At 45.0% G+C, this 23,589-nt stretch overlaps 1 protein-coding gene across 2 annotated transcripts in view; it reads right to left on the reverse strand.

Annotated features, from left to right (window-relative positions):
• Positions 1-23,589, reverse strand: part of LOC138497211 (uncharacterized) — an 835,962-nt gene that overhangs the window by 724,670 nt on the left and 87,703 nt on the right. For both annotated transcript variants that reach the window (XM_069620534.1, XM_069620535.1), the window contains exon 5: positions 1,332-1,424. In XM_069620534.1, coding sequence (XP_069476635.1) covers positions 1,332-1,424 — 93 coding nt within the window. The remainder of the gene's footprint in view (positions 1-1,331; positions 1,425-23,589) is intronic.

The raw sequence follows: 23,589 nt of genomic DNA on the forward strand, positions 1-23,589 counted from the left end.
CTCCTAGATCTTACAGAGATTGATTACAAAGACAACTAAAAAGACTACAAGAATACGCTGTAGAACACAACTTGCAAATTAACATCAACAAAACAAAGATCTTAACCCTCGAAAAGGGGAGAGTATCTAAGAAACCGCAATTTAAATGTAGATTGGGGACCACATTGATTAGTTCTGTGGCCTCCTTTAAGGATCCGGGAGTACAAATCAGCAAAGGCACAGTGGTATTACATAACCTCCAATATTTGAGAAGGAAAACTGTCGCCCTGTCCAACCAAGCTCTAATATCAAAACACAAGTTCTGCCGGTATTCGATCCTGCCAATAGTTTTATAAACCTAAGGTGATCCTACACTGACCTACGTTGGTTCCCACAAGCACTGGGCCAGAGAGGGAGTATTCTGGAAAAGGGTCCTCAGTCTTCCAAGAGCAGTCCCAATAGGGATAATCAGAAGGGAAAAGGGGCTAATTTCCCTAAAGGCCTTGGCAGAGTAGAGATCCTTGAACTTTTTAGGAAAGTGCATCAAAGTGAATCCTCCCCCAATGCTAACTAGCTCTCCTAAAAACAGATCGAAAGTGGAGCAAGCAGCGCAGTAGCAGTGGGATTCTGAGAGGAGAGCCGTCCTATCAAATTTGGGATCCTCCCCAAGTGACTTGTTGTCTAACACATCCAAGGTTAAGAAAAAGCTGTGGATATCAGATTGTATTTATTTGCCTCGTCAATAGTTAAAATCCAAACTATTTTGAACTCTTGCACATGAAGAGGCCATAGAAATACACCAGAGTACCTAAAGAAATTCCAAGACACTCACATTAGGTCTCATTTAATGAGGATCAGATTCAACCTCTTCAACACAATTGCAGTCATAGCATCTAGATCCAGACTTGAAGAAAACATGACCTGCAGATTCTGCAAGATCAAGAGATCATTGGAAAACTTGCCTACTTTATACTAGATGTGAGGGCCCAACCTTTGAGGACAGCATTTTACACATACTTGGAAGAATACTGAACGTTGTCAACCGAGGAATGGTGGGCCGTGCTACTGAGAGGGGAGAAGACTTCATGGACTATTGTTACATTTCTTGAGCAGTGTCTGAACTTACAAGCCCAAGGAGGAGACAAGTTAACCAAGAATTAACTTGGCTTGCAAACAGCCCCTAGGAACTGGACGCTTGTGCTAAAAGTTGTATTTGACTGAATTGCAAAAATAAAAAATATAATTGAAAATAATTCCTGTGTATGTGAAATGCAGATCTGGGCAGTTTCTGAACATGCAAGACTCCTGATAAAGCTCTACGTTCACATAAAATATAAATTAAAATAACATACCTACTAGGGGTTCCCTGATGGGCTCATCCACATAATCCTGCAGACATTTAACTTTTTGTATTATCCTTTCAAGCTCCTCCACCTTAAATCCACCTGTTGGAGAAAAACATAGTATATTAATGAATATGAGAAATATAATTACGATAAACCTCGAAAAGATTACTTCCAAAATAGAACAGCTAGCCGCCCACAGAAAAATCAGGCTATACAAAACAATGATGAACTGAACCTGAACTGTCACTTGATTTAAGTAATCTTTTAACCTGAGATTACAGATAGATGGCAGTGCATTAAAAAGACAACCCTGAGTGATTTACAGAATTTAAAGGTGAAGTCTCCAATTTTTATAGCTAGGGTTGCCCAAAAACAACTTTGCATCCCTTCACATACGTGTCAAAGATTGTGTTAGTTTATTCTGGTCTTTTCCTCCATTTAGACTGAAATTGGTCTCAAATGATTCCACAAAATGGGGGGCAGTTAGTTTCTGGCACGAGTAAATAATGTGGATAATTGGACAATATGTAAAACAGAAGTGGCTAACACGTGTAAAAACAGTTTTATGCACTATTGGATATGGGTACCTATGCAATCCAGGTGTTCTACTATAAATAAAAACAAAAAATGAAAACCAATACGGTCGGTCAAGTTCACTCATGGTCAATGGGTTAAAACACTTGCTGATGGAGATCGGGCAACACTGGAATACTTGAAACTTAAGGCTTTGGATCCCATATACCGGTAACGTTTTAGTTTTGTTTGAATCTTCAGCCCCCATGACTACCAAATGGCAACAAAAAAAAGAAAAAAAAATGGTTTTAAAAAAAAAGGGGGGGGGGAACTGCCATTTGTGCAAGTTTGAAACTAATTAATTCCAATGTCTTTGTACAGTAGATGCAGATTGATCATCCGACATTTTAAAGAGCAGATCAGCTAGACACTAACTATGCACTTTCTGAAAAGCTCAAACTCTCCTGATGAGATTTTAAATTTTAGCACATCATTTAGATAATGCTTGGTTTTTACGCTAGGGGTTTATTAATGTGCCCATCTAATTTACTGAAAGTTTTTACTCTGTGTGACATCTTTCGTTTACTTGCAAATGTGACACTGTACTTTGAAGGAAACATATCTCCAGAAAAAGAAGTTCTATACCATTCTAAGTCCCTGACATTCTAGGGGGGAAAACAAAGTAAAAAAGGTGACAGTCGTGAACTGTGATTGGCAGTACCTGGCTGCAGATCTGCGTTTGGTACAAAACTACAGAGCTAGCCATCTGATTACAAAGAGGTCACAAACTCAGTCTTTAGCAAGCATGCCTTGCTCTATGGTTTAACAGATGTGTTTGTCTTGACTTTAGACGTGTATACATAGGTTTGCACAAATTCACTGGTTTATGCTTCAGACATTTGTGCTCCGCCGTGGATTTATCGTTTAACAGTCCATCTGGCCACTATTCTTGAACCCCCTCGCCCCACCACCCGCCCCAACCCAAAACTCTTGGTAGATTAGGTGTGTTATGGTCTGATTTGTTGAAATCTGGAGCCCTTTTCAAACTACCAGGCTCTGCATTTCTTTCATTATTTTTATTGGATTATTCATTTATAACGTGCTTAATACCCGCGAGTGATTCCCAAGCATGGGATCGGGATTCAAACCTATGTTGCGCCGCGTTGTCTTGCTTCCAAGACAAATACGTTGCCCCAGAGCTATCCTTCCACCCAGGCCAACCTGTGGTGTGGATGGCTGCATCATGCAATAGCAGCTAGGTCTGTCTGGACCAAACTTTTTTTGTGTGTGCTTTTGCACTTCCTAAAACAGTACACTGCACAGGTCAGTACTCTATCCATGTAGATCGGGCGTGAATGGTTGACAAAGTAATGTAATTTGGCCTTGTAGATCAGGATGTGCTGTAAGGAAGGTCAAGAGCATTACATGCCCCTTCAAGGGAATTAACAGAGTTGGACTGCTCTACTCCTAATGTTAATGCGCCACCCCCTTCCTTAGATGCAGATAGCACTGATCTCCCCCCGCCCCCCCGGCCACCAACCTCCATCTGAATATTTAGTTTGCACTAATGAAGTAGACCATGCCCAGATAGTGAACAAAGGGTAAGACTCTTCAGAGAAGTACAACAGTAAATAAAAAGGACAAAGTGAAGATCGTCTGCAATATGTAAAATAAAAAAGGCACAGAGTTCAAAATGTAGACTAAACCAGAATTTTTAAAAAAGGAAAGAAAACTGAGGTCATCTAATAGCAACAGCTGGATGGCTGTAATATTCTCACAAGTACTGAAGATGTGAAGGGATGATGAACCATGAATACATTTTGGCAGGGAACAGCACGCATAATTCGGAAACATTACTTACCTATAAAGGTTCTCCAGGAATGGGGTATTTGCTCCAGATTCTAAGCTCTTGAAACACCCCAAGGCCAAAAAATACCCATTACACTTTATTTTATTACATTTATTTTTAATTTTTAAGAAAACCAAAATATTTTTCCTTTCCCCTCTACTGCAGAAAAATGTTCTTGGTACAATCTTCTAAGATCAAAGAAGGAAGGCAACTTTATTGCAATATTTAAAAAAGTGAATCAAGATGATCCATGAGGCTACTGGTTGCATCGTTAAATGCATATGACATGCATTACTCACCGTAATAGCATTTCTGATGATTGTATCTGCTTAGATTCACATGCTGAGCATATAGTCCGACATCCAGTGGTAACCGCAGAGTATTGCATCTTGTCTTTTGAGGATCGAAAGGGGACGTCGACATGGGCGTGCCTGTAACACTATCCGTGACGTGTAGTGTACCCAAAATACCTCACGCGTTGAGGTCCCTCCGATTGTATTTTTTCCTGCTGTGCGGGAGCCTAATGACTATCGTGAGTCAGTACGTAAAAGGGAGAATGTAGTAAGATGTCTATGTTCCTTCCACCCGAGCAGGGAGGAAGGGTGGGCGCATGGGAATCTAAGCAGATACAATAATCAGAAATGCTATTACGGTGAGTAATGCATGTCTTTTGATGCTGGATAATCTGGTTAGAATCACATGCTGTGTATAGACTAGCGAGCAGCACCCAGAGTTGGAGGTGGGTTGTGCGAAGGAACAGTACTGAAAAGAGGTCTTAGTACTGCTTGTCCCACTTGAGAATCAGACCTAGAACGCGTGTCTAGGCAATAGTGTTTTGTAAAGGTGTGTACAGAACTCCAGGTTGCCGCTTTGCAAATGGACTCTAGGGGAACATTTGCAATCAAAGCTATGGAAGCCCCAGTGCCCCAGAGTAGAATGTGCTCTAGGCTTGAAGGGCAGTTCTTTCTTAGCAAGAGAGAAACAGAGTGATGCATTTGACAATCCACCTTGAAATGGCCGATTTAGAGACAGGATCGCCTTCTCTACCAGCTGCCACAGAAATGAAAAACGGGTCAGTCACTCAGTGGTTTAATCCTTTCCAGGTAAAACATGACTGTTTTGCGCACATCTAATGTGTGTAGGCTTCTTTCGGCCACGTTGGAGCAGTTCTGGAAGAAGTTAGGCAGTTCTATTGATTGGTTCACATCGAACTTGGAGATAAATGTAGGCACAAATCGAGGGTGAGTGCGCAGAACCACCTTATCTCTGAACTGTAACGAAAGGGTCTAGACCTGAAAGGGCCTGTAGTTCACCATCCCTTCTAATGGAAGTAATAGCCACTAAGAAGGCTGTCTTATAGGTAAGATCCTTGAAACTTGCCATATGCATATGCATAGGCTCAAGGGGGGGCGGTGCGGGTTTGAATCCTTTTAACCCCATCCATGAAAGCCTTAACTGGTATTTTCAACCACAGCACCTTTTGTTGTGACATAGTGTAGGCTGAAAGAGCAGATAAGTGAACCTTCAGGGAATTAAAAACCAGACCCGAGTCTAGTAGGCGAGTCAGGTACAATGGGGGCGTGGGAGGTGGGTGGGCTTAAACAAATTTCCCTGACCATACTATCCAGAGACTGTTCCCCTTGGAGTGGTTCTGGGGGTACCTGGAGGCGTAATCTAGGCATTGGGCGTTCTCCAGAGTTGAAAACAAGTCGATCTCTGGGAAGCCCCATAGTGCGAAAACATTGGAGACGAGGTCTTCGTGTAGTCGCCATTCATATTCTAAGGGCAGTGGGAAGTCCCTGCTTGCACGTCCACCAGAAGATGTTGGGACAACAAGAACATCTTGTGTTTGAGAGCCCATATCCAAATGTTCTGGGTCAGCTTGGATAGCCCTGGAGCGGGTGCCCCCTTGTTTGTTCAGGTAAAACATGGCCGTTGTGCTGTCTGTTAGGACCAGGACTGTCTTCCCGTAACTGTCTGAAAGGCTTTTAATGCTTTGAACACAGCTAATCGCGGCAACAGATTTAAGTGGCTGAACGCTACATCTGGGGACCACACTCTGCGCGCTGTTTGCTGAAGTAGCCCCACTCCGTGAGAAATGAGTGTCGCGAGAGTGGCTTCTACTGCGGCGGTGGTGAAGGTCTTCCCCCCCCTTCAAGAGGTTGTCCCTCGACCACCACTGCAGAGAGAACGAGGGTTGGCGAGACAACTACCATATTGTCCGCTCGCCTGGCACCACTGGCTGTTGAGCCACTCTTGCAAGTGACGTATGCGGAGACGCACGTGATGAACTAAGTAAATACAGGACACCATCATTCCTAGCAGTCACATGGCCTTGCATACCGTCACTGCCTGACTGGCTACATATGGAGGGATTTGAAACCTCATGTTTTGGACCCTCTCGTTTTTTAGGGAAGACGAGGCCATCCCTTGTTCGAATTAGAGCTCCTAGAAACTGTTTGACTTGACTGGGCTCTAAGCTGGATTTTTTTCTCGATAGAGAAACCCAGACTGAATAAGAGGTCTATTGTCTTCGGAGTGTTCAAGAGGCATGCTTCGTAGGATTCCCCTGCTATGAGCCAGTCGTCGAGGTAAGGGTAAACCGGGACGGGTTGTCTGCGCAGGTGCACTGCTGCCACGCCAGTACCTTCGTAAACACCCTTGGCGCTGAGGCAATGCCAAAGCGGAGTATTTTGAACTCCTAGTGCTTGTCCTCTATCATGAACCTTGGGTATTTTCTGTGCGCCAACATTGATATATGAAAGTATGTATCTTTCATGTCCAGTGTTGCCATGTAATCACCCCGTTTCAGAAGTGGGATTACTTCTTGGAAAGTGACCATACCAAACCTTTGAGGTTTGACAAATTTGCTTGCTGGGTGCAAGTCTAGCCCAGGGCGCAAGGTGAGATCCTTTTTGGAGTACAAGGAAGTACACTGAATAAATACCCTTGTTTACCTGTAGAATCGGGACAACTTCTATGGTGCCCTTTTTCAAGGACCACCACCTTTTGCAGAAGGATGCGCAGGTGTTGGAGTCAGGCGTCGTGATGTTGGTGGTCTGAACTGAGGTGGTTGGCAAAATTCTATGCAGTACCTGTGGGCCACGGTCCTGAGTACCCACTGGTCTGTCGTTATCCCCTCCCCATGCTTGAAGGAAAGATGTTAGACACCCCCGACCGGGTGGCATGGGAGGGGACTCCGATCTGATGGTCATTTCTGACCAGAGGCCGATGAGCCCCTGGGGGTGGAACCACAGCCTCTACTTTCCACGCCACTGTCCTCTCGGTCGATAGGTGGAGGTGGTGGCATTAGATCCTTGTGCCCAGTTCCAGTTATTTCCAGAACTGTACTGGTTCGGAGGGGAACGGGATTGCCCACGAAAGGACCGGCAAGAGCCGCCCACTGTTGAGGTTACTGGGAAATCTGCTGAAAGAACGAGTGTCTTGTTCTTTCTTGGCTGTTTCAAGTGCGTCGTCCACTGCTTTGCCCAACAAGTTGGTTTCTTCAACGGGTTTATCAAGGCAGCCTGGGTCTCCAGTTTAAACCCATAGTTCCTCAGCCAGGCATGTCTCTTGGGCAAGGTACCTTGTGCCAATGTGCTTCCTGCTGTTTCTGCAGCATCTAAATTGTTTTTAAGCAGATTCTGATTCACCTGCTTGCCTTCCGATACGATGGCGAGCGACCTGGCCCACAAGGTTTCTGGTACTTCTTGAAGGCCTTCTTGCAGCAGGTTCCACTGGACATCTGCATAGTTAGCCAATAAAGTGGTGTTATTAGCTATTCCGGTGGAAAATGCAGCAGCAGTTGTGACCCTTTTACCCAATGCATACAGCCTCGGACTCCTATCGGGCGGTGCCTCTCTTATAGACAGGGGCACACCCGCCCGTTTTCCAGTAGTGGTAACCACTAAAGAATCTGGAGTGGCACGCCCTTAATGTAAGCAGTGTTGGTAGGAGACGGCCGGAACAATCTCCACCTGGGGTTCACTGCTCTAGTTTGAGTTGGTGTCAACAATGAGGGTGCCATCTTCTAATAAAGTTTAACTAAAGGAATAGCTTGGCTGGCAGAGGGCTTTTCTTTGAGGAGGTCTTCCACAAAATCGGAATCCGGCACAGCTTCTTGTGTGGCGATCTGAAAATGTTCAGCTGCCTTCTTCAAATGGCGTTAAACGCCATTTGATAGTCCACAGGGGAGGCTTGGCGGGCTAGGGTGGAGGGGGGTGAATCCATTCACAGGGCATCAGGATCCGGGGTGGTAGTAGCGGACGGCCAAGGTTGAGCATCAACTGGGCGGATGTCATCCCAATTGTCCATAGGATCTGCAGGGTCATCCATATTGCAATTGATCGCCCCCGAAGGGGGCCTCATCTTGCACATGTGTCCACCGGGACATCGTTATCAGTGAGGTCATGGGTATATTCCTCATGAGGATCGTCAAAAGTCAGTGGAAACTTGCCCATAGGTGTAAAGGGATGGTCCTCCCTTGGCCTTTTGGGAGCAAGCTTTTCAGAATAAGAGACATTTCTCCATGCACCCCTCAAATCTCTCACTGCTCCATGAGGATGAACCAGAGGGGTATAGGAGAGGAAATGGCTCATTCTCCTCTCTGGAACATCGAGATGCATCCCCTAGTGTGCTGGATAGGGGCACAGCACTCTCAGAATAGCCCTTGTGGCATTCTGGAGGCGGTGGCGCATCTTTTGGCACATCCTTCGGCCGTTCAGTGTCTTGGCATGTCCTTCAGTCGTTCTGCCCGTTTCACTGTCTTTCGACCTTTCCTTCTGACTAACCGCTGAAGCGATCCTAGCGATGCCATCGCCGATGCCCGGGGTGGTGGGGAGATGTGCCGAGCGAACCAGAGGTTGTGTGGGTGATTTTCGGCACCACTGGGGTCTTAACCATCATCTGCGCGTCGTCCTGGAGTGCATCGACCGCCAAGTGGGTTTTAGTGCTAGCGCCCTTTGTTTTAGAATGCCCAGTCGCAGGCCGCTGCTGCGGTTGTGGAGAAGGCTGCCGATCATCAAGATCAGCAGATCCTGTCGAAGTCTGACAGGTCTGTTGGCGCGCTTCGACTGTGCCGCCGAAGCAGAACCTTGGGTTGTGCGTTTGGTGTATACAACTCGTATGTCCCTGTCGCAGGGTTTTTCCCCCCCCCATAGCATGGCTCGCGTCATGCCTGGCGGGGTTGGGGATGGATGCGGCAGATCAAGAGCTCTCCATCGTTAGGTCAATGGCTTCTGATACAGAGGCCTGGTCATCGCTAGTCCCCCCCCCCAAATCGCTTTCAACGGCTGTGGGAGAAGAACTTTCAGCCTGCAAAATGCCGTAGGCCGCCCACAGCTTTAAGCAGCACTCCTTAATTGTCTTTGGTCGCAGCAGTTTATAAACCGCTTCGTTGTGGTCGAGAGGAAAACAGTTGTTGCACCAACGGTGCTAGTCTTTCCACAAGTATTTGGCACTACACGAGAGGCTAAACCTAAATGGAGTCTTGTCCATAGCGCAAGACATATACATCGATGACAAAACCCAAGGAACAAAGAGGGTGATGGAGGAAAGGCATACTTCAAAGAATATGGCTACCCTGACTCCCCCTCGCCCTACTGTAAGGGCCGGTCAGAGGGCCCGGCCACGGTAGTGTCGGCGGATCAACAGACCGTCGAAATTCCGCAGCAGTCTTTCGGCGATGCACAGGAGTCAATCATCAAAGTGACTTAAGGGAAGAAACGACCAAAGTCGATAATTATAAAAATAACGCAATCTCTTTCAAGAGCGCCGCATTAGGGTGACCAGTTATCTGGGTGGAAAAAAAACAATCTGAGGGACCTCGACGCGCAAGGGATTTTGGGTACACTACACGTCACGGATAGTGTTACAGGCACACCCATGTCGACATTCCCTTTCGATCCTCGAAAGACAAAATGCAATACTCTGCGGTTACCAATGGATGTCAGACTATAGGCACAGCATGCGATTCCAAGCAGATTAACAAGCATCACAAAGTAAAATATTTGCAAATATATTATTGAAGAGTTTTTTTTAAAAAATATACTAGTGGAGCATCAAATCCCAATTTCTCTTGTACACAACCTCTTGATTTTCAAATAGTCCAAGTAAAACTGCATTGATGAATAATCACCCCCACCACTCGTTGCCTTGATTGATTTTTCTTACGCATTTGACAGTCGGTAGTGCTTGCAGAGGAAATTAAAAGATTGGAGCTTGGATTGTTTTAATAAAAAAAGTAACTAATAAGGGATTAAAACAAGGCTGCAATCTTGCTCTGTTTCGTTAATGTTTGTATGGCCGATTTAAAGAAGGCTTTGGCAGCTGTTAAATCTGTAATGCCCTAAAGGCATGTTACACCAATTGCATGGACCGCCTAAAAAGATGTTTTGTATTACAGACAAAAAAAACCCCACTCCAGGCACTACCCAGTTCTCAACCAAAGCAAAACAAAGCGTACCCGTACTTTAGCTGATAGGGAAAAATTACAAATGATAGCAGCCGCCAGGGTAAGTTACAAGTTGGTTGAAGGAGTATATATTTTTCCGTCTACAATGCAGGCTGGAAATTCATAAACCGTTTAAGACCTAAGATTCTAAGACATGTTGGCATCTCATACGCTGCCATGGCGTGGGAGAGGGGCTCAGGGAGCTTTATGGTATTTCAGAGGAGCAGTGGGGACAGTTGAGAGATTCTGTATGGGCGGGAGGGGGAACCCTGTGCGGTGGATGTATTAAAGTCCATGCGTGTTACTGTGGTAAGTCAGTATATCAGGGAGGCCAACTTGTTGGCTAGTATTGCCAAGTCGAAGTCTTCCAGGGCCACTGCCCTCAATGGTCTATGTAATATGTTGTAAAAGGAGACTCTGCAATGGCGGGCTTCACTCCAGCTGCCATTTCTTACGATATGCGAAACCGGGATGGTCCCTCATTCTGGGAAATCTTCAATGCTAATACTGGTTCATAAAATGGGGCCGCGCAACCAACCTCTTAATTAGTCTCCTGGCAATTAGATTCATACATGGTGCACATGAATACTCTTCCTAGTTGGGAAAACAGGGCCTTGGGTGGAAATATCCAGGAGAGAAAGATTATGTAGACTGCTCCAAGCAGGTAGATGGCCCACATCACATTTTGACACAATGCGACGCTCTTAGACTGGAGTACAGTAAAGCCTTTAGTAAATTCGATATTCACACTTCGGACCAATTATGGATCAACAGCCTCCTTCTATATCTGCCTGTTTCTACTCTACGCCCTCTGCAACTCATCCAAAACAGGACTGCGAGACTTGTCCTTGGGCCTCAAGCCCAGGGATCGTATCTCTCCAGCACTGAAATCTCTGCATTTGGTTCCCAGTGGCTGCAAGGATTAAATTCAAGACCCTCTGCATTGTCCACAAGGCCTTCTGGGTCCTCAATACCTCCAGCTCTCTTCGTAAATACATTCCTATTCGAGCTCTTCGCTCCTCCACCTCCAGCTCCCTCAGGGTCAGTCGCTTCTCCGAGCAACGAGTTGGTGGTAGATCTTTCTTCGGCTATAGCCTCCCTGCATTTATAAAACCTGAGAACCATCTCCGGTTCCGGAAACATCTCAAGGCTTTCCTCTTTGTATCTGCCTTCTCTTCCTCTCCCGTGCTGATTTCCCATCTGATACTGCACTGGTCACCTGGCTACCCTCCGATTTCGGGCCCAGGTCCGTGCACACCTGCACTGCCTCCCCTACCTGCACTTTGGGACACCTGCTGTCTGCACTTCTTATTATTTTGATCCCATGTACAGAACTGGCCCCTCCCCTTTCTGCTGGCGCTTTTCCCCCTCCCACTGCACTTGCGCGATCTCAATGTCAGTTGGACTAGTAAGATTGTTGTCTTCGTCCACCCTCTGTCCCACTTCCTTGCCTTGTCGCTCCTTGAAACACGTGTATAGGCGAGTTACAAAGGCCATATCATTGGCGCAGAGTTGCTGGCGATTCCTGCGGCAGCTTTCCATATATGGCAATCGGTGGCCAGTAAACTGTCTTGAGTGATAAAGATTAGAATTTCAAGGTTGAATAATTTTAAGATTTGTTTGCATGATAAATTGATTTTAATCTGGGCATTTGTATGCATTTCAACCTGAAGATAAAATGTCCCTTAATGTATTTTAATTATTGTAAAATTTATGAATTGTATTGGATGACATTTTTATTGGTGTAAAAGGTCACCTATTTAAACCAAATACACAAACATTTTTTTAAAAATTAGTTAATAGGTGAAGAACTGGCAGTAACTATTGAAATTGGGAGATTCTATTCTAGGGGTGGTTTACTCTAATATCTTGTCTTAGAGATCAATAAATCGAGTCGCTGAGGCTTTAGTTATTTAGAAGAGGGACAAGAGACGCCGCTTTCTGGAAACTGTAGAGGCCTAGACAGAACATTTGGCGAGTTCCCTTTCCGATATGAACACCAATACAGAAGTGTATCCCTTCTATAACATACGGAATTGACATTTTTTCACAACTGACTTCGTATCTCAGCTAGATTAATTGGAAGCCAATTCTTGGCATTCTTGTCCAGAAGAATACACTTCAAATATGAAATGGGTCTGGTACATTTAAGCACCAAAGTAAACATTAGGTGTGCTTGTTCTCTTTAGATTTTAATGAATACTGGGAAAGCAATAAGTTACTTACGGTATCTCCTGTTCACCAGCACTGTTATCTTTCATGGATTAACAAGCTCTTAAATATTCCCCGTCAGGCTGGGAATCCTCTAACATTATAGCAGTTTAATAAAGCACTAAAGTAACCAGTAGTTTAAAAATGTAAATGTAGAGTCATTTTAGGTCATATTGCCCACAGCCAATTGACAGGTGCCCTTACGCTCCACCCCTGCTGGCCATCTTCACATTTGATAGCGCGTGTATCGTGGCAGTAAGAACCAAGAAGAGCCAGAGGAGGCTAAGAGGGAGGGCCGCATGTGGATCCATGAAAGACATCAATGCTGGAGAACAGGAGTTACAGGTGCCTACAAAGATTTCAGACTAGTCCCTAGACCAACCAATGGCCAGCACTATTCTGGCCTACCTCGCTGCAGCCCAGTCATTCCGATCAGTGCCGTGGAACTTTAAAGATCTCCACTTACACCACTGGTTGCCTGCTCCTCCATTCTCAGCTGTCTGACAAGGGAAGCTGTGCTGGGCCTACTTCTGTGTTCTCTGCTTTATGATCGTCTGGTCAGCGTTTGACAGTGGCGACCATTGTTGGATCTTGTCTTCACGTTACTAAAGTGTCCGTTGCCATCCGTTTTGGGCTTTCAAATGGAAACTGTCTGCAACTGACAGTAAAGTAATCCTGCAAAACAAGCATCTCCTCGGTCTAGATGTATAGATGACCCTTGCGGTAGAAACAAAGCAAGAAAAACAAGGCTGGAACGAAGTCTGGAAATTCCACAAATAGTATCCAGAGAGCTACGAGCCTACTGTGATGAATCTGATGACATCATCACTCCTTTCCCGGAGGTAACTTCTTCCCATGTGGCCAGGGGACGGCAGCCGCTGCCATCCTGACTCTGGTGGTGCTATATGAGGGAACACCACTTCTTGGCAATGAGGTGACCCTCATTCGGGACCCGTTTGGGGGGAGGGAGGGGATGAGGTGGGGAGGACAGGCATTAGAAACGTCAGGTATCCCTTTTAGGGATGTACCCATCATTCTCCATACTTTAATTGCAAATTGTGGTAAACCCCTTCAACAACATACAAGACTTGCTGATGGCATCCCACAATAACCTCCATATAGAACGTGAGGTCAGAAATGTGAGGCGGACAACTTTGAGGCAACTTACTGTTAGGCAAAGTTTGAATGCAGTAGCCTATGAGAACACTATGAGCAACTATGACTACAGGTATAGGCAACCAAACCTTTGGTATAAGCTTGTACTACACAGGTTTGGTAGCGTGTTGAGCAGCCAGGCTTCTCAAGAGGGGAAGCGTGAGCTGCAGTGGAGTTACAAAGATTCACAGTTACAAGTATTCAAATAAACTTTTACACTCAAGGTTTCTTGCATAAACAATGAATAATCAGTCAGTTATAAAGCAGTAACAAGGGTGCTGGGGACATTCATATCTTACTGTTGGCATTCGGAATACTCTTTATAAGTTGGTAAAAGGCAAAGGATATTAGAACACAACAGATCACAAATATTCTTAAGTAGTGCAGATACTTTTAGAGTTCACTAGAATAGTCATTCAATTCAAGAGGCTAAGCCAAAGTCAATGGGCAAAAGTCTTGTATAGGAAAAAGCACTTCTGGTAAGTAATGGAAAAAAGTCTTTGCACACGTTCTTCGGAGTCTTTGAAGAAAAGAAGAATCAAATGTAGGGCCAATCTGATTAGACTTGTGGAAGTTACAAGCACTTCTACAGTAAGAGGTAAGTTCTCCAAGACTTGGTTTTACAGTACCTTGGTAAAGAAGATGCAGCTGGTGATCTCTGTTCCTGTGCAGCTCTGCGGATCTCACTGTTCCTGGGCCTCAGTTGTGGGGACAAGAGGGAGGGCGTCAGGGGACTCTTGCACTGCTTGGGCACTGTCAAAACTGGCAACCGGCAAACTTTACAGTGACTGTTTCACATTTCAGCTTCTTGCGGTACAGCAAATGGCAATAAGCGCGGTTCCTGGCTGTCGAGGTGGACTGTCCTTACTTCTGGGGTCCCGCACTTGGCTGAGAGGGCCCAGGCTTGGTCAGTCCTGCTTCGTGGTAGTCGGAGCATCTTCCAAAAGATTTAGTCCCACAATCTGGTGTCCCTCTCCCTGGCTATGTGGGTCCAGCAGCAACTGAGGAAATTCAACCAGCTCTGAGATGGGTGTCATGAGTGAATTGGTCCCACCAACTCAACGGGAGAAGTCGTCCTTGCAGGGGGTTCTCTGTCGATGTGAACTTGGCAAGTAGTCCTTGCAGCAGGGCTTCACCGGGCAAACCAACGGTCCAGGAGTTGCAGCAGGCATACTCTTCAAGCTCTTCTTTGGTTCCTTCGTCCAGTGGTCAACTATGCCTTCCAAGCCAAAAGGCTCACCTTTTATTCCATTCTCTCCCATTCATTCCAGCCTAGCTGTCACTCACCCAGCAGGGCTGCTGTCCTTGCCGGACAGTCAGCCAGCCAATCACCACAGAGTGCATTTGGGTCTCCTAGGAGACTAAGCACAGAGTCTGGCACCTCCTCACTTTCCTGCCTACCGCAGACTCTGGAGCCAGAGGCGGGTTTCTCTCAGAAACCCAGCCAAAGGCGAAATGAACAAAGAGACCAAACCTGGTTTGGTGCGTAGAGAAAATCTCTAGAAGGACCTTTCCACAAAGACCTGGTGAAAAAAGACTGGCACCATTTTAGCAAAGATGGCTGGACGCCATCTTTATCAAAATGGCTCCCGCGGTTACTTTACCAGAGAAGAGAACGGCCACGGTAAATGCAAACCAAGGTAATTCAAAACTAAACCACTGCCACTAACCAGTCAATTGAGGAAATTGCCTGGCTCCTACAAGAATTAAAGAGGCAGACAAGGGATATAGCAAGACCCCGACTGGACAACACTTCAAAATAATCCATGACAAAGAGGTCAACCTAAGTTCCTTAGGTCACAAAAGCCAGAGCGCACTCTGCTCTGCCTGCAGTACAGGTACTTTGAGCAGGGGAATGTGCAAGGGAGGATGGTCACTCATCTTAAGCAGCAGGCCAATCACTCATTTATAGAAATCCTGTCAGATGCTCAGGGCAGAGAATGGGGTGATGAAGATATAAAGAAGTTTTTGTACGACTTCTATAGCTCATTGTACACTTCGAGCGCGCCCAACCACCAAGACCAAGTCACCTACCTCAATGGTATCAAGTGAAACAAACCACGCAATGGGATAGGGCTCTTATCGACCCCAAAGAGGTGAAACAAGCTATAAAACCTTGAAGTCAAATAAATCCCCTTGCCTAGATTGCTTCACAGCAGTCTTTTATGAAACACTTGGATGTTTTTGATGATGTCTGTTGGGGGAGGGGAAAGAAGGGAGGGGGAAGAGGGGGGCCGGGTTCCAGAATCCATGAAGGAGGTCCAGGTGGTTCTCATACCCAAGCCAGGGAAGGATCCCAAGCAGACCAATGCCCTCTTAAATCTAGATTTCAAAATGTTCACTAAAATCCTAAGGGGCAGGTTCGAAAAACTGATGCCAGCAATTATAGATCCAGACAAACCAGGGTTTATTTTTGAAAAGGGGCATCGTGGACAACATTAGGATGGTCCTGCGCCTAGCATAAATCGGGCGAACTCGCTCCTGCTGGAAGCCGAAAAAGCCTTGGACAGGGTAGAGTGTGAATTTCTGAGTGAGGTCCTGGTGAAATTTAATATAAGCCCAAAAACGTGCCACATGATTTTAGCCAACTAGTCAGTCAGCCCACCTGATGGTAAATCAAACCTGTACACCGGCAATTCGGTTGGGTAGGGGCACGTGACAAGGGTGACGCCACCCCCACGCCTCCCCCATCGCCCTTACGGAACCCCTGGCAGCGAGTAGAAGGGCTAAAACTCATTGGGTGTAAATTTTGGTGGGGCCCAACAAAAGAAACCTGTTCGCAGACACGTCATCCTGTCCCTTACTGATCCACTTCAATCTCTGGCCCATGTAGAGAAGGAATTAGAAACGTATGGGGCGGACTCTGGGTTTAAAGTGAACGGCTCCAAGTCAGAAATATTTTGGCTTAACACCCACACTCCACCCACTATTGAAGTCCTAACTGGAACAGAAAATCCCCTACCCCATGGCAACAAAAATACTACGATACCTGGGAATAAATATACCAGGAAACCTGATATATCTATCTATCCCAACTACCCCAGTTTGGTGCACACTATTATGAAGGATTTGAAACAGTGGGACTCCCTAAGCTCATCCTAGTTTGGCAAAATGGCAGTAATAAAAAAAGGAATATACTCCCAAGATTTTTCTACCTTTTCCAATCATTCCCCAATCCCTGATCCTAAAAATACTGTGGTGAGCTGGGAAGCAATGCTGTTGAGGTTCCTTTTGGAGGGGGCCCACACAAAGTAAATAAAAACACGTTGTGCGCCCCCAAAACCCGGGGTAGCCTATCTTTCCCAAGGCTTTGGAACCAGTACCTTTCCCAAGAACACCACACAAACCATCAGTGACCGTGCTGCTTTTATTTAATTGGAAAAGCGGAATGGTGGCCGAGGAAAGACACATGCATCTTAATGCTGCTTAGCAGAGAAACCGGTATCCAAGCTGGCTCAGCTTGAGTCGCTAGCTCACTGCATGAAGGTAGAGCACCTATGCATACATTCGTAGCTCGAATGTGCAACTAAAAGTAACTTTAAAATGGATTAAAAAAATATATCAAGTTGGGGGGTGCAAAAATAAGGACAAATAAGAAAATTAATGCAACTTGTGGACATTCATGTCAATACCCTGTTAGCATGCTGGCCCTGTGAGGGCTGTAGTCTAAAATAGAGACTGTGGCACAGCCACCTCATAGCGCCCGTGAGGCGCAAAGTGTTGTAGGCTAAGTAGGGGGAACTTACCGGCGACCACCATCCTACAAGCTTCCACTCTCTATCCGATTAGAACCAAATTTTAGAATGTTTAGGAAACATCTCAAGACACACCTATGTAAACTTAACTTAAAAACTGAATGTGTCACAGAATTGTCGGTCTTGTCACCTGGTTCTAGGTTACTGCGCCCTGATGCCTGCGTGCTTTCGGCGCATTACAAACACAAATAGAAATTACAAACGCAAATAAAATAATGTGCGCCATGACCAATCCTAATTTGCAAATGCGAAAAGGAAAAAAGGGAACCAGGTCAGACCGCAGAGGCAACGCTGGCCACTATGGGATATACAGAGCCTGTTGCAATCAGAACTTAAGACATGTCTGCAATGGAAGTGGAAAGCAAACTCAGTGTAAACATAGAAGACAGAATGAATTAAATATCCATCTGGAAATAGAAAGGCAAGTAACAAAGCCAAATAAGAGCGCCATGTTATGGAGCAAATGAGACAGTTGTAGGTAACTTGTCAAAAGACATCAACATGCCAGTTTTCAGGTCGAAGCCCTCGTTTGTGGCTGCAAAGACGTTAGGAACAGCCAGACGGCGGATCAGGAGCACCGCTAGCCCGCATGGGCAGATTGACCTGCTAAAGTCAGAAAGATGACCTCTTGGCAGAAAGATATTGGCTAGATCAGTGTGGAAATTGCAAAGTAAAAGCGTGCGCCCTGCTTGAAAATGTCTAGGTTAAATATGAATCCATCGGTGGGCAGTTAACAGGAAGGCATGATGTCATTGAGGCCATCTATTTTTTATTTTTCTATAGTTCAATTAGAACTTTTACAAAAGATATAACCATAGACTTCTAATAACAGTGGTTAAAAGTGGTAGATATCAAAAGTAAAATCAAATCATGCCATATTTACATGATTTCATTAAAATTCAGTGCATTAAGAAAGTTGATGTCCATTCTAATGGACTTCAGATTTGTGGTAAAGATTCATTGCCACAAACAGTCTGGGGTCAGGATTTGAAAGCATTGGAAATGTTTCTGCAGATAATACGATAGTTCGCTTTAAGCCGCAAACATTCAGCTAGTAAATGTTTCTGGGATTCAGACTGATTTTATATTTTACAAAAATTGACAAATTTTCTCATTATGGCTTATGATTTTCCGTTTAGCTTGGACTTCGCCTGTTTTCCACAGATTGAATCCAAGTCTCATAAAAGCGTGTCAGAGGGTAGGTGCCAGGCTTTTAAATAAAGCTCAGGGTGGCGATAATCTATGTCCAAAAGGGTTGCTAATAAAATCTGTATACATCGAACATTCATGCATTGTCAACATCCAATCAAATTGATATAGCTTTTGTCTAGCACGGACCGGGTTGGTCATTAGTAAGTTGCTTGAGGCCATCTATTGTATTGAGCCTGAAAATCCATCTTGCTTCTTTGATGGATAAAAGTCTGTGGGTTAGAAGCATTTTTGACTGTCGAGGACCCACCAAAGAATTTGATCGGCTGTGTGGTTGTATTCCTTATAAATAACCTACAAGAGGGGCCGTGCCATTGCAGCATCGAGTCCGTGACCAGTGCTCGGTAATTCTTCAGTGGCCAGGTCTTGAGGTTTGGCCTACATAACGCAGGCCACATGGGCATTGGATACAGTATACTGCCCAGCGTCTTGCAGTTTGTGTGTTGGCGAAATTCCCACTTTCTGCCACCAGTGTCAAAGTGTTGGATTTTGTTGCAGAATTAACAGATAGAACATGTGCCACACAGGAAGTGACCCGTGATTGGTCTAAAGTTCCAACCAGTGGTTATGGATCTATTGGTCTTCGGTTTAGAATGCACCAGTTGGTCCCTCAAGTTTTTCTGTCTTGAGGGCAAAGAGTGGTAATGGTTCGTCCGGGAGTTTGGGTTGCATCAGTGGCCAGAATTTACTAATCAATTTCCTGACGGCGAACATTTACGTACTATAGGTAAGCGCACACATGTTTTTCTGGATCAGTGTTGGGTCTTGGTTGAAACCGTTTCACGCAGGGTATATCTTGCTCGCTTCAGTGACCGGGATCACAATTTTTTCAGATAGCCTCGTGTCCATAGTCTTCTTGCCAACTGTTCTGCATGTTGGTCATAATCGGATAAAAGGGTGCAGTTGCGTCGAAGCCTGAGAATTTGCCCAGAACTGTTGGTCTTTTTTTGTATAGAGATTTGTGCAGATGAGATTTAATTAGTAGGTCAAGAAAATGCATTTGATTATTAGACATCATGGTAAATTCAATGCAGTCTGTTAAGCCACTGCAAGAATTCACTCAGGAGTACCAGCTGCCCATTCCAGATCAGAATATATATATATATATATATATATATATATATATATATATATATATATATATATATATATATATATATATATATATATATATATATATTACATCAGCAATGTTCTGCCTAAAGGGGTTGGCATCCGTCAGAATGAAGCGTTCCATAAATGGCGCCATAAACAATATGGCTAAACAGGTGCAAAGGCTGCTCCAACTTCGGTCCCACTTGCTTGCTGAAAAGACGAGTCCTGGTATTTACATTTTTTTTTTGCAATGCTAGCTTAAGAAGTTCCAAGATGAATTCTGCAGGTGCTTGAAATCGGTATGCATCAGAAACTCACGTACGCACTGCATTGCCTCCTCTTGCGAAATACTTTTGTAGAGGGCACAGATATCCATTGTAACCAACAGACTGGAGGCAGGATCAAAATCCATGCCTTCAAAAAGCTGAATAACTGATGCGATATTCCTCAAGTAGGTGGAATTCTGCCGACTAATTGGCTGTGGGAATTTATCAATGTATTGGCAAACCGGTTCTAGCACTGCCACAGCCTGCCACTATTGGTCTACCTGGTGGATTAAAGGCATTCTTGTGGATTTCTGGGATAGCATAAAATGAAGGCGTTGAACCCCGATGGGTGTTCAGAAACTTTAATCCCTTATCAGCGAGCCAATTCCTTTGTAGTGCCAAGTCAGTGATCTCCTGAATGGTTGTCTTCAGATCCGTTATAGGGCCTTTCTGGATTTTTATATAGCTACCTGGCTCATTCAGAAGGTCCATGACCATCCAGTGGTAATGTGCTGTGTTCATGATGAAAATGCCTCTCCCTTTGTCTGCGGGCTTGATAGTAAGTTAGTTGCCGTTACTTAATTTGCGAACTGCGCTGTGTTCAGAGTTGGATAATTTGTATCAGATAGGATGCCGAATATATTGTCATTTTCTGAGCTCTTTGAATACACATTTCTGAAAAGGTTAGGCTTTCCCTAGGTATGGCATGGTCAAGCGATGTAAAAATAGATGTAGTATGTAAATCTGTATCGCTGTCAGGTTCTGACGCTTGAAGGTCTTGGAAGAAAGATTGGAGTCGAATTTCTCAGTAATTGTCTGACTTCTATCTCTAGTGTGAACCAGTCGGTAGGTGTAGATGGTACAAAAGACAGACCTCTGGAAAGGACACTAGCATTAGCTGTCAAAGGTTGGTCCGAGAGATTAAAACTATTAGAAGAGCTGCTAGTTCCACGTTTGTATGCCGTTCTCCTCTGCATTCTCTGTCGGCGTGGGTACCGTCCCCATGGCTGGTGTTGGACTTGTGGGTCCCACCCTGGCCCGGGACCTCCTTGTTGGCTATGCCTAAAAAAGGTGGATAGTCTTGAAACAGGGGATAGAGTGGTGGAAATTGATAGGTGGGACCTGGACCAAAGTCAGTGGATGAATCTCTACTGCCATCGAAAAAGTGACTCTGCGTCTTGTGGCTTTGCCTGCTGTATTACTTGCAGTTGTAGGTGTCAATATAGTTGGCTGCGAGGTAGGGATACACAACCTCCACTTTGAAATCTTGGATGTCAAGGGTAGTGAGCTTAAACTCCTCAAATTGTTACTTGTCCTGGGCATTAGTAAAATAAGTCATTAATAAAGTTAAGCTCAGCTGCAATGGCTCCAAGGCGCTGGACTGTCGATATGGTCAAGACCATAAAGGTCCCTGCTACATTTTGTAGCCATGTAACTGAAATTCGTCTTGTATTCCTGATCTTCTAAGAATAACCAAGGCTCGTTGCACACCAAGGCCTGCAGGGATAATGTCGGCTTTTAAATATTTGCGTAGGAAGTGCCCTTAAAGTTCTGTCCTAAATCTTTCTTCTTTAGTTTGAGTAACTCTGCACTTGAAGAGCTAAGGCCGGTTTCGTGCCTGCATGGTCAAACAAAGAGGGCCCTTTGATTATAGCCCTGATATCTTCATAGTTATAACTATGGGTGAAGTTATCGGCCTCAAGGAAGCGCTCACAGAAAAGGGGACCAGAATTGGCTGGGTGAGCAAAAAACATGGGGAAACGTAATCATGCGGGAGGGTGAGTGGTACTACAAAAAAATATTTAAAATTATTAATTCTGCGATGCAAGCAAAACAAAGAATTTGCAGTCTTAAAACTAATAAGTAATCAGAAACAGTGTGTGGCTGTCAGAGGATGCCATAGACCAAACGGGAAGGCAAGCAGAAGCGAGAAGCTGCCCCGAAGCACCGACAAGCAGTAGCAGCAACCGGACAACACTAGGGACACCAAAGTGATTATTCCAAACAGGTGAGCCCAGTGGTAAGAGGTGGGACGCTGGGTAGCTTCACAGCGAATGCCGCTCATTATTGGGGGTAGGAGGGCACGAAGCAAAGAGAGGCTGTCTGAGTGTGCGGGAAGGCCTGTGAAGGGATAAAGACCAAAAAGTAGAGGGGTGCTGACCCATTTGATGAAAAACGTGTGAAGGCGGCTATGGCCTGATGCGAGAGTCTGGGAACCACATCCCAATTGGAAAAAACATGTGTTATATGAAAGTCCTGGCAGGAAAATATTCCAAGCAAGGCCAAGTCTGAAGTGAATTGCAAATACCAAGGGAAGTAAGTTCGCCTCTTGGATAATAAAGAACTTGGTTAGTTTTTAACTCTTTATAGTGGAAAGAAACCTGGGGAAGGGAGGCATGCCCTGGCACTGTGAACATTATCTATCTCAAAACTTTTCGTTAGAGTTATACTTCTCCTTTGAACATTTGTGCACTCAAGGCCAAAAGACAATTAGAATTACTTTTAGAATGGGAGGTCTAGGATAGGATTTCGAACACACAACATTTAACTTTGACATCTTGATACAGGAAAGACCCTTAGTTTTGGCTGAGGTAGGTAAATACCTCCTAGAGCAGGGATAGTAAGGCATTTTCCAAACATCTTTTATTTTGAATAAAAGTGTATAGCAATCACCAAGAGTCCTCTGTGTCTGCGTACCATTCCTGGTTCACACTGCTTTCTCCCCAGTCTCCCATAGAGTAACCAGGGCATAAGGTCCCGACCCCAACTCACTCTGGCCAGACCCTTTTGTTTGGAGGTAGAAACTGGGTCAAGTAGCACTCCCTAGACGAATCCTAATGTGTTGGGACGGAGTGGAGTACTCGTCAGAAGTTTACTTTGAACTGTATAAGTTTTCGTCTGCGTTGCTATTGGTCCAGGTTAAAGTCAGCCACATATACCCATAGTTCAATTAGGGCTGACCACCTCCCCCCTGAGGCAGCTGTCCTTTAACCTGGAGCGCTCTAAAGCCTCCTCCAGTGTACTTTGCCACCATATCTGCACTGGTAGGCGATAAAAGGCTTTTCACTAGAACCACAGGTCTGCCTGCAGACGGTCCAATTGTTTCATATGGAGCCCCTTAGTCAACACCATGAACTCGTACAAACGGCACTATGGTACTTATCAAGGGCCGGGATGATAGCTCGGGCGCAACGCGTTTGAATTGTAAGCAAACAACGCTTAGCAACACAGGTCTGAATACTGGACTCTTGCTTAGAAACGGGTCTGCGGTACTATACGAGTTATAAAACAATTATACTGCCATTTTTCATGGTCCCTCTGGAGTCTCTGGGGGTTTCAGCAACAACTAACACTAAGTTGACACTTGTACATTTGGGTAAGATTTATTTTTATTGTTCATTTAGAACGTGCTTAATACCAGCAAGTGGTTTCTAAGCGCTGGATTGGGATTTGAACCTGTGTTGCGCCGCCTTGTAATGCTTCCAAGACAAATGAGTTTCCCCCGAGCTATCCTTCGTCCTCAAAGTAATGCCTCCAGATTTACACTGCATCATTCCCCACTACCTTGTTATCTTTTCTTTGGTGGGTAATATGCGCTTCTGGCCCTGGTTATTATGAGTCTTAAATGTATACTGGACCCTGGTAGCCTTTCAGGTTTTGTTGGAGATTGTGTGCATGTTGGTCTCCAACGATATACAACTGTTAACATGTGTACTAGAAGGGAGAAGAAAACCTGTAACTGCTCTGTGTGGCATCTCCG

Source organism: Ambystoma mexicanum, chromosome 5q (assembly GCF_040938575.1).
Source record: "Ambystoma mexicanum isolate Mex_15411 chromosome 5q, UKY_AmexF1_1, whole genome shotgun sequence".
In the NCBI taxonomy this organism is placed as follows: domain Eukaryota; kingdom Metazoa; phylum Chordata; class Amphibia; order Caudata; family Ambystomatidae; genus Ambystoma; species Ambystoma mexicanum.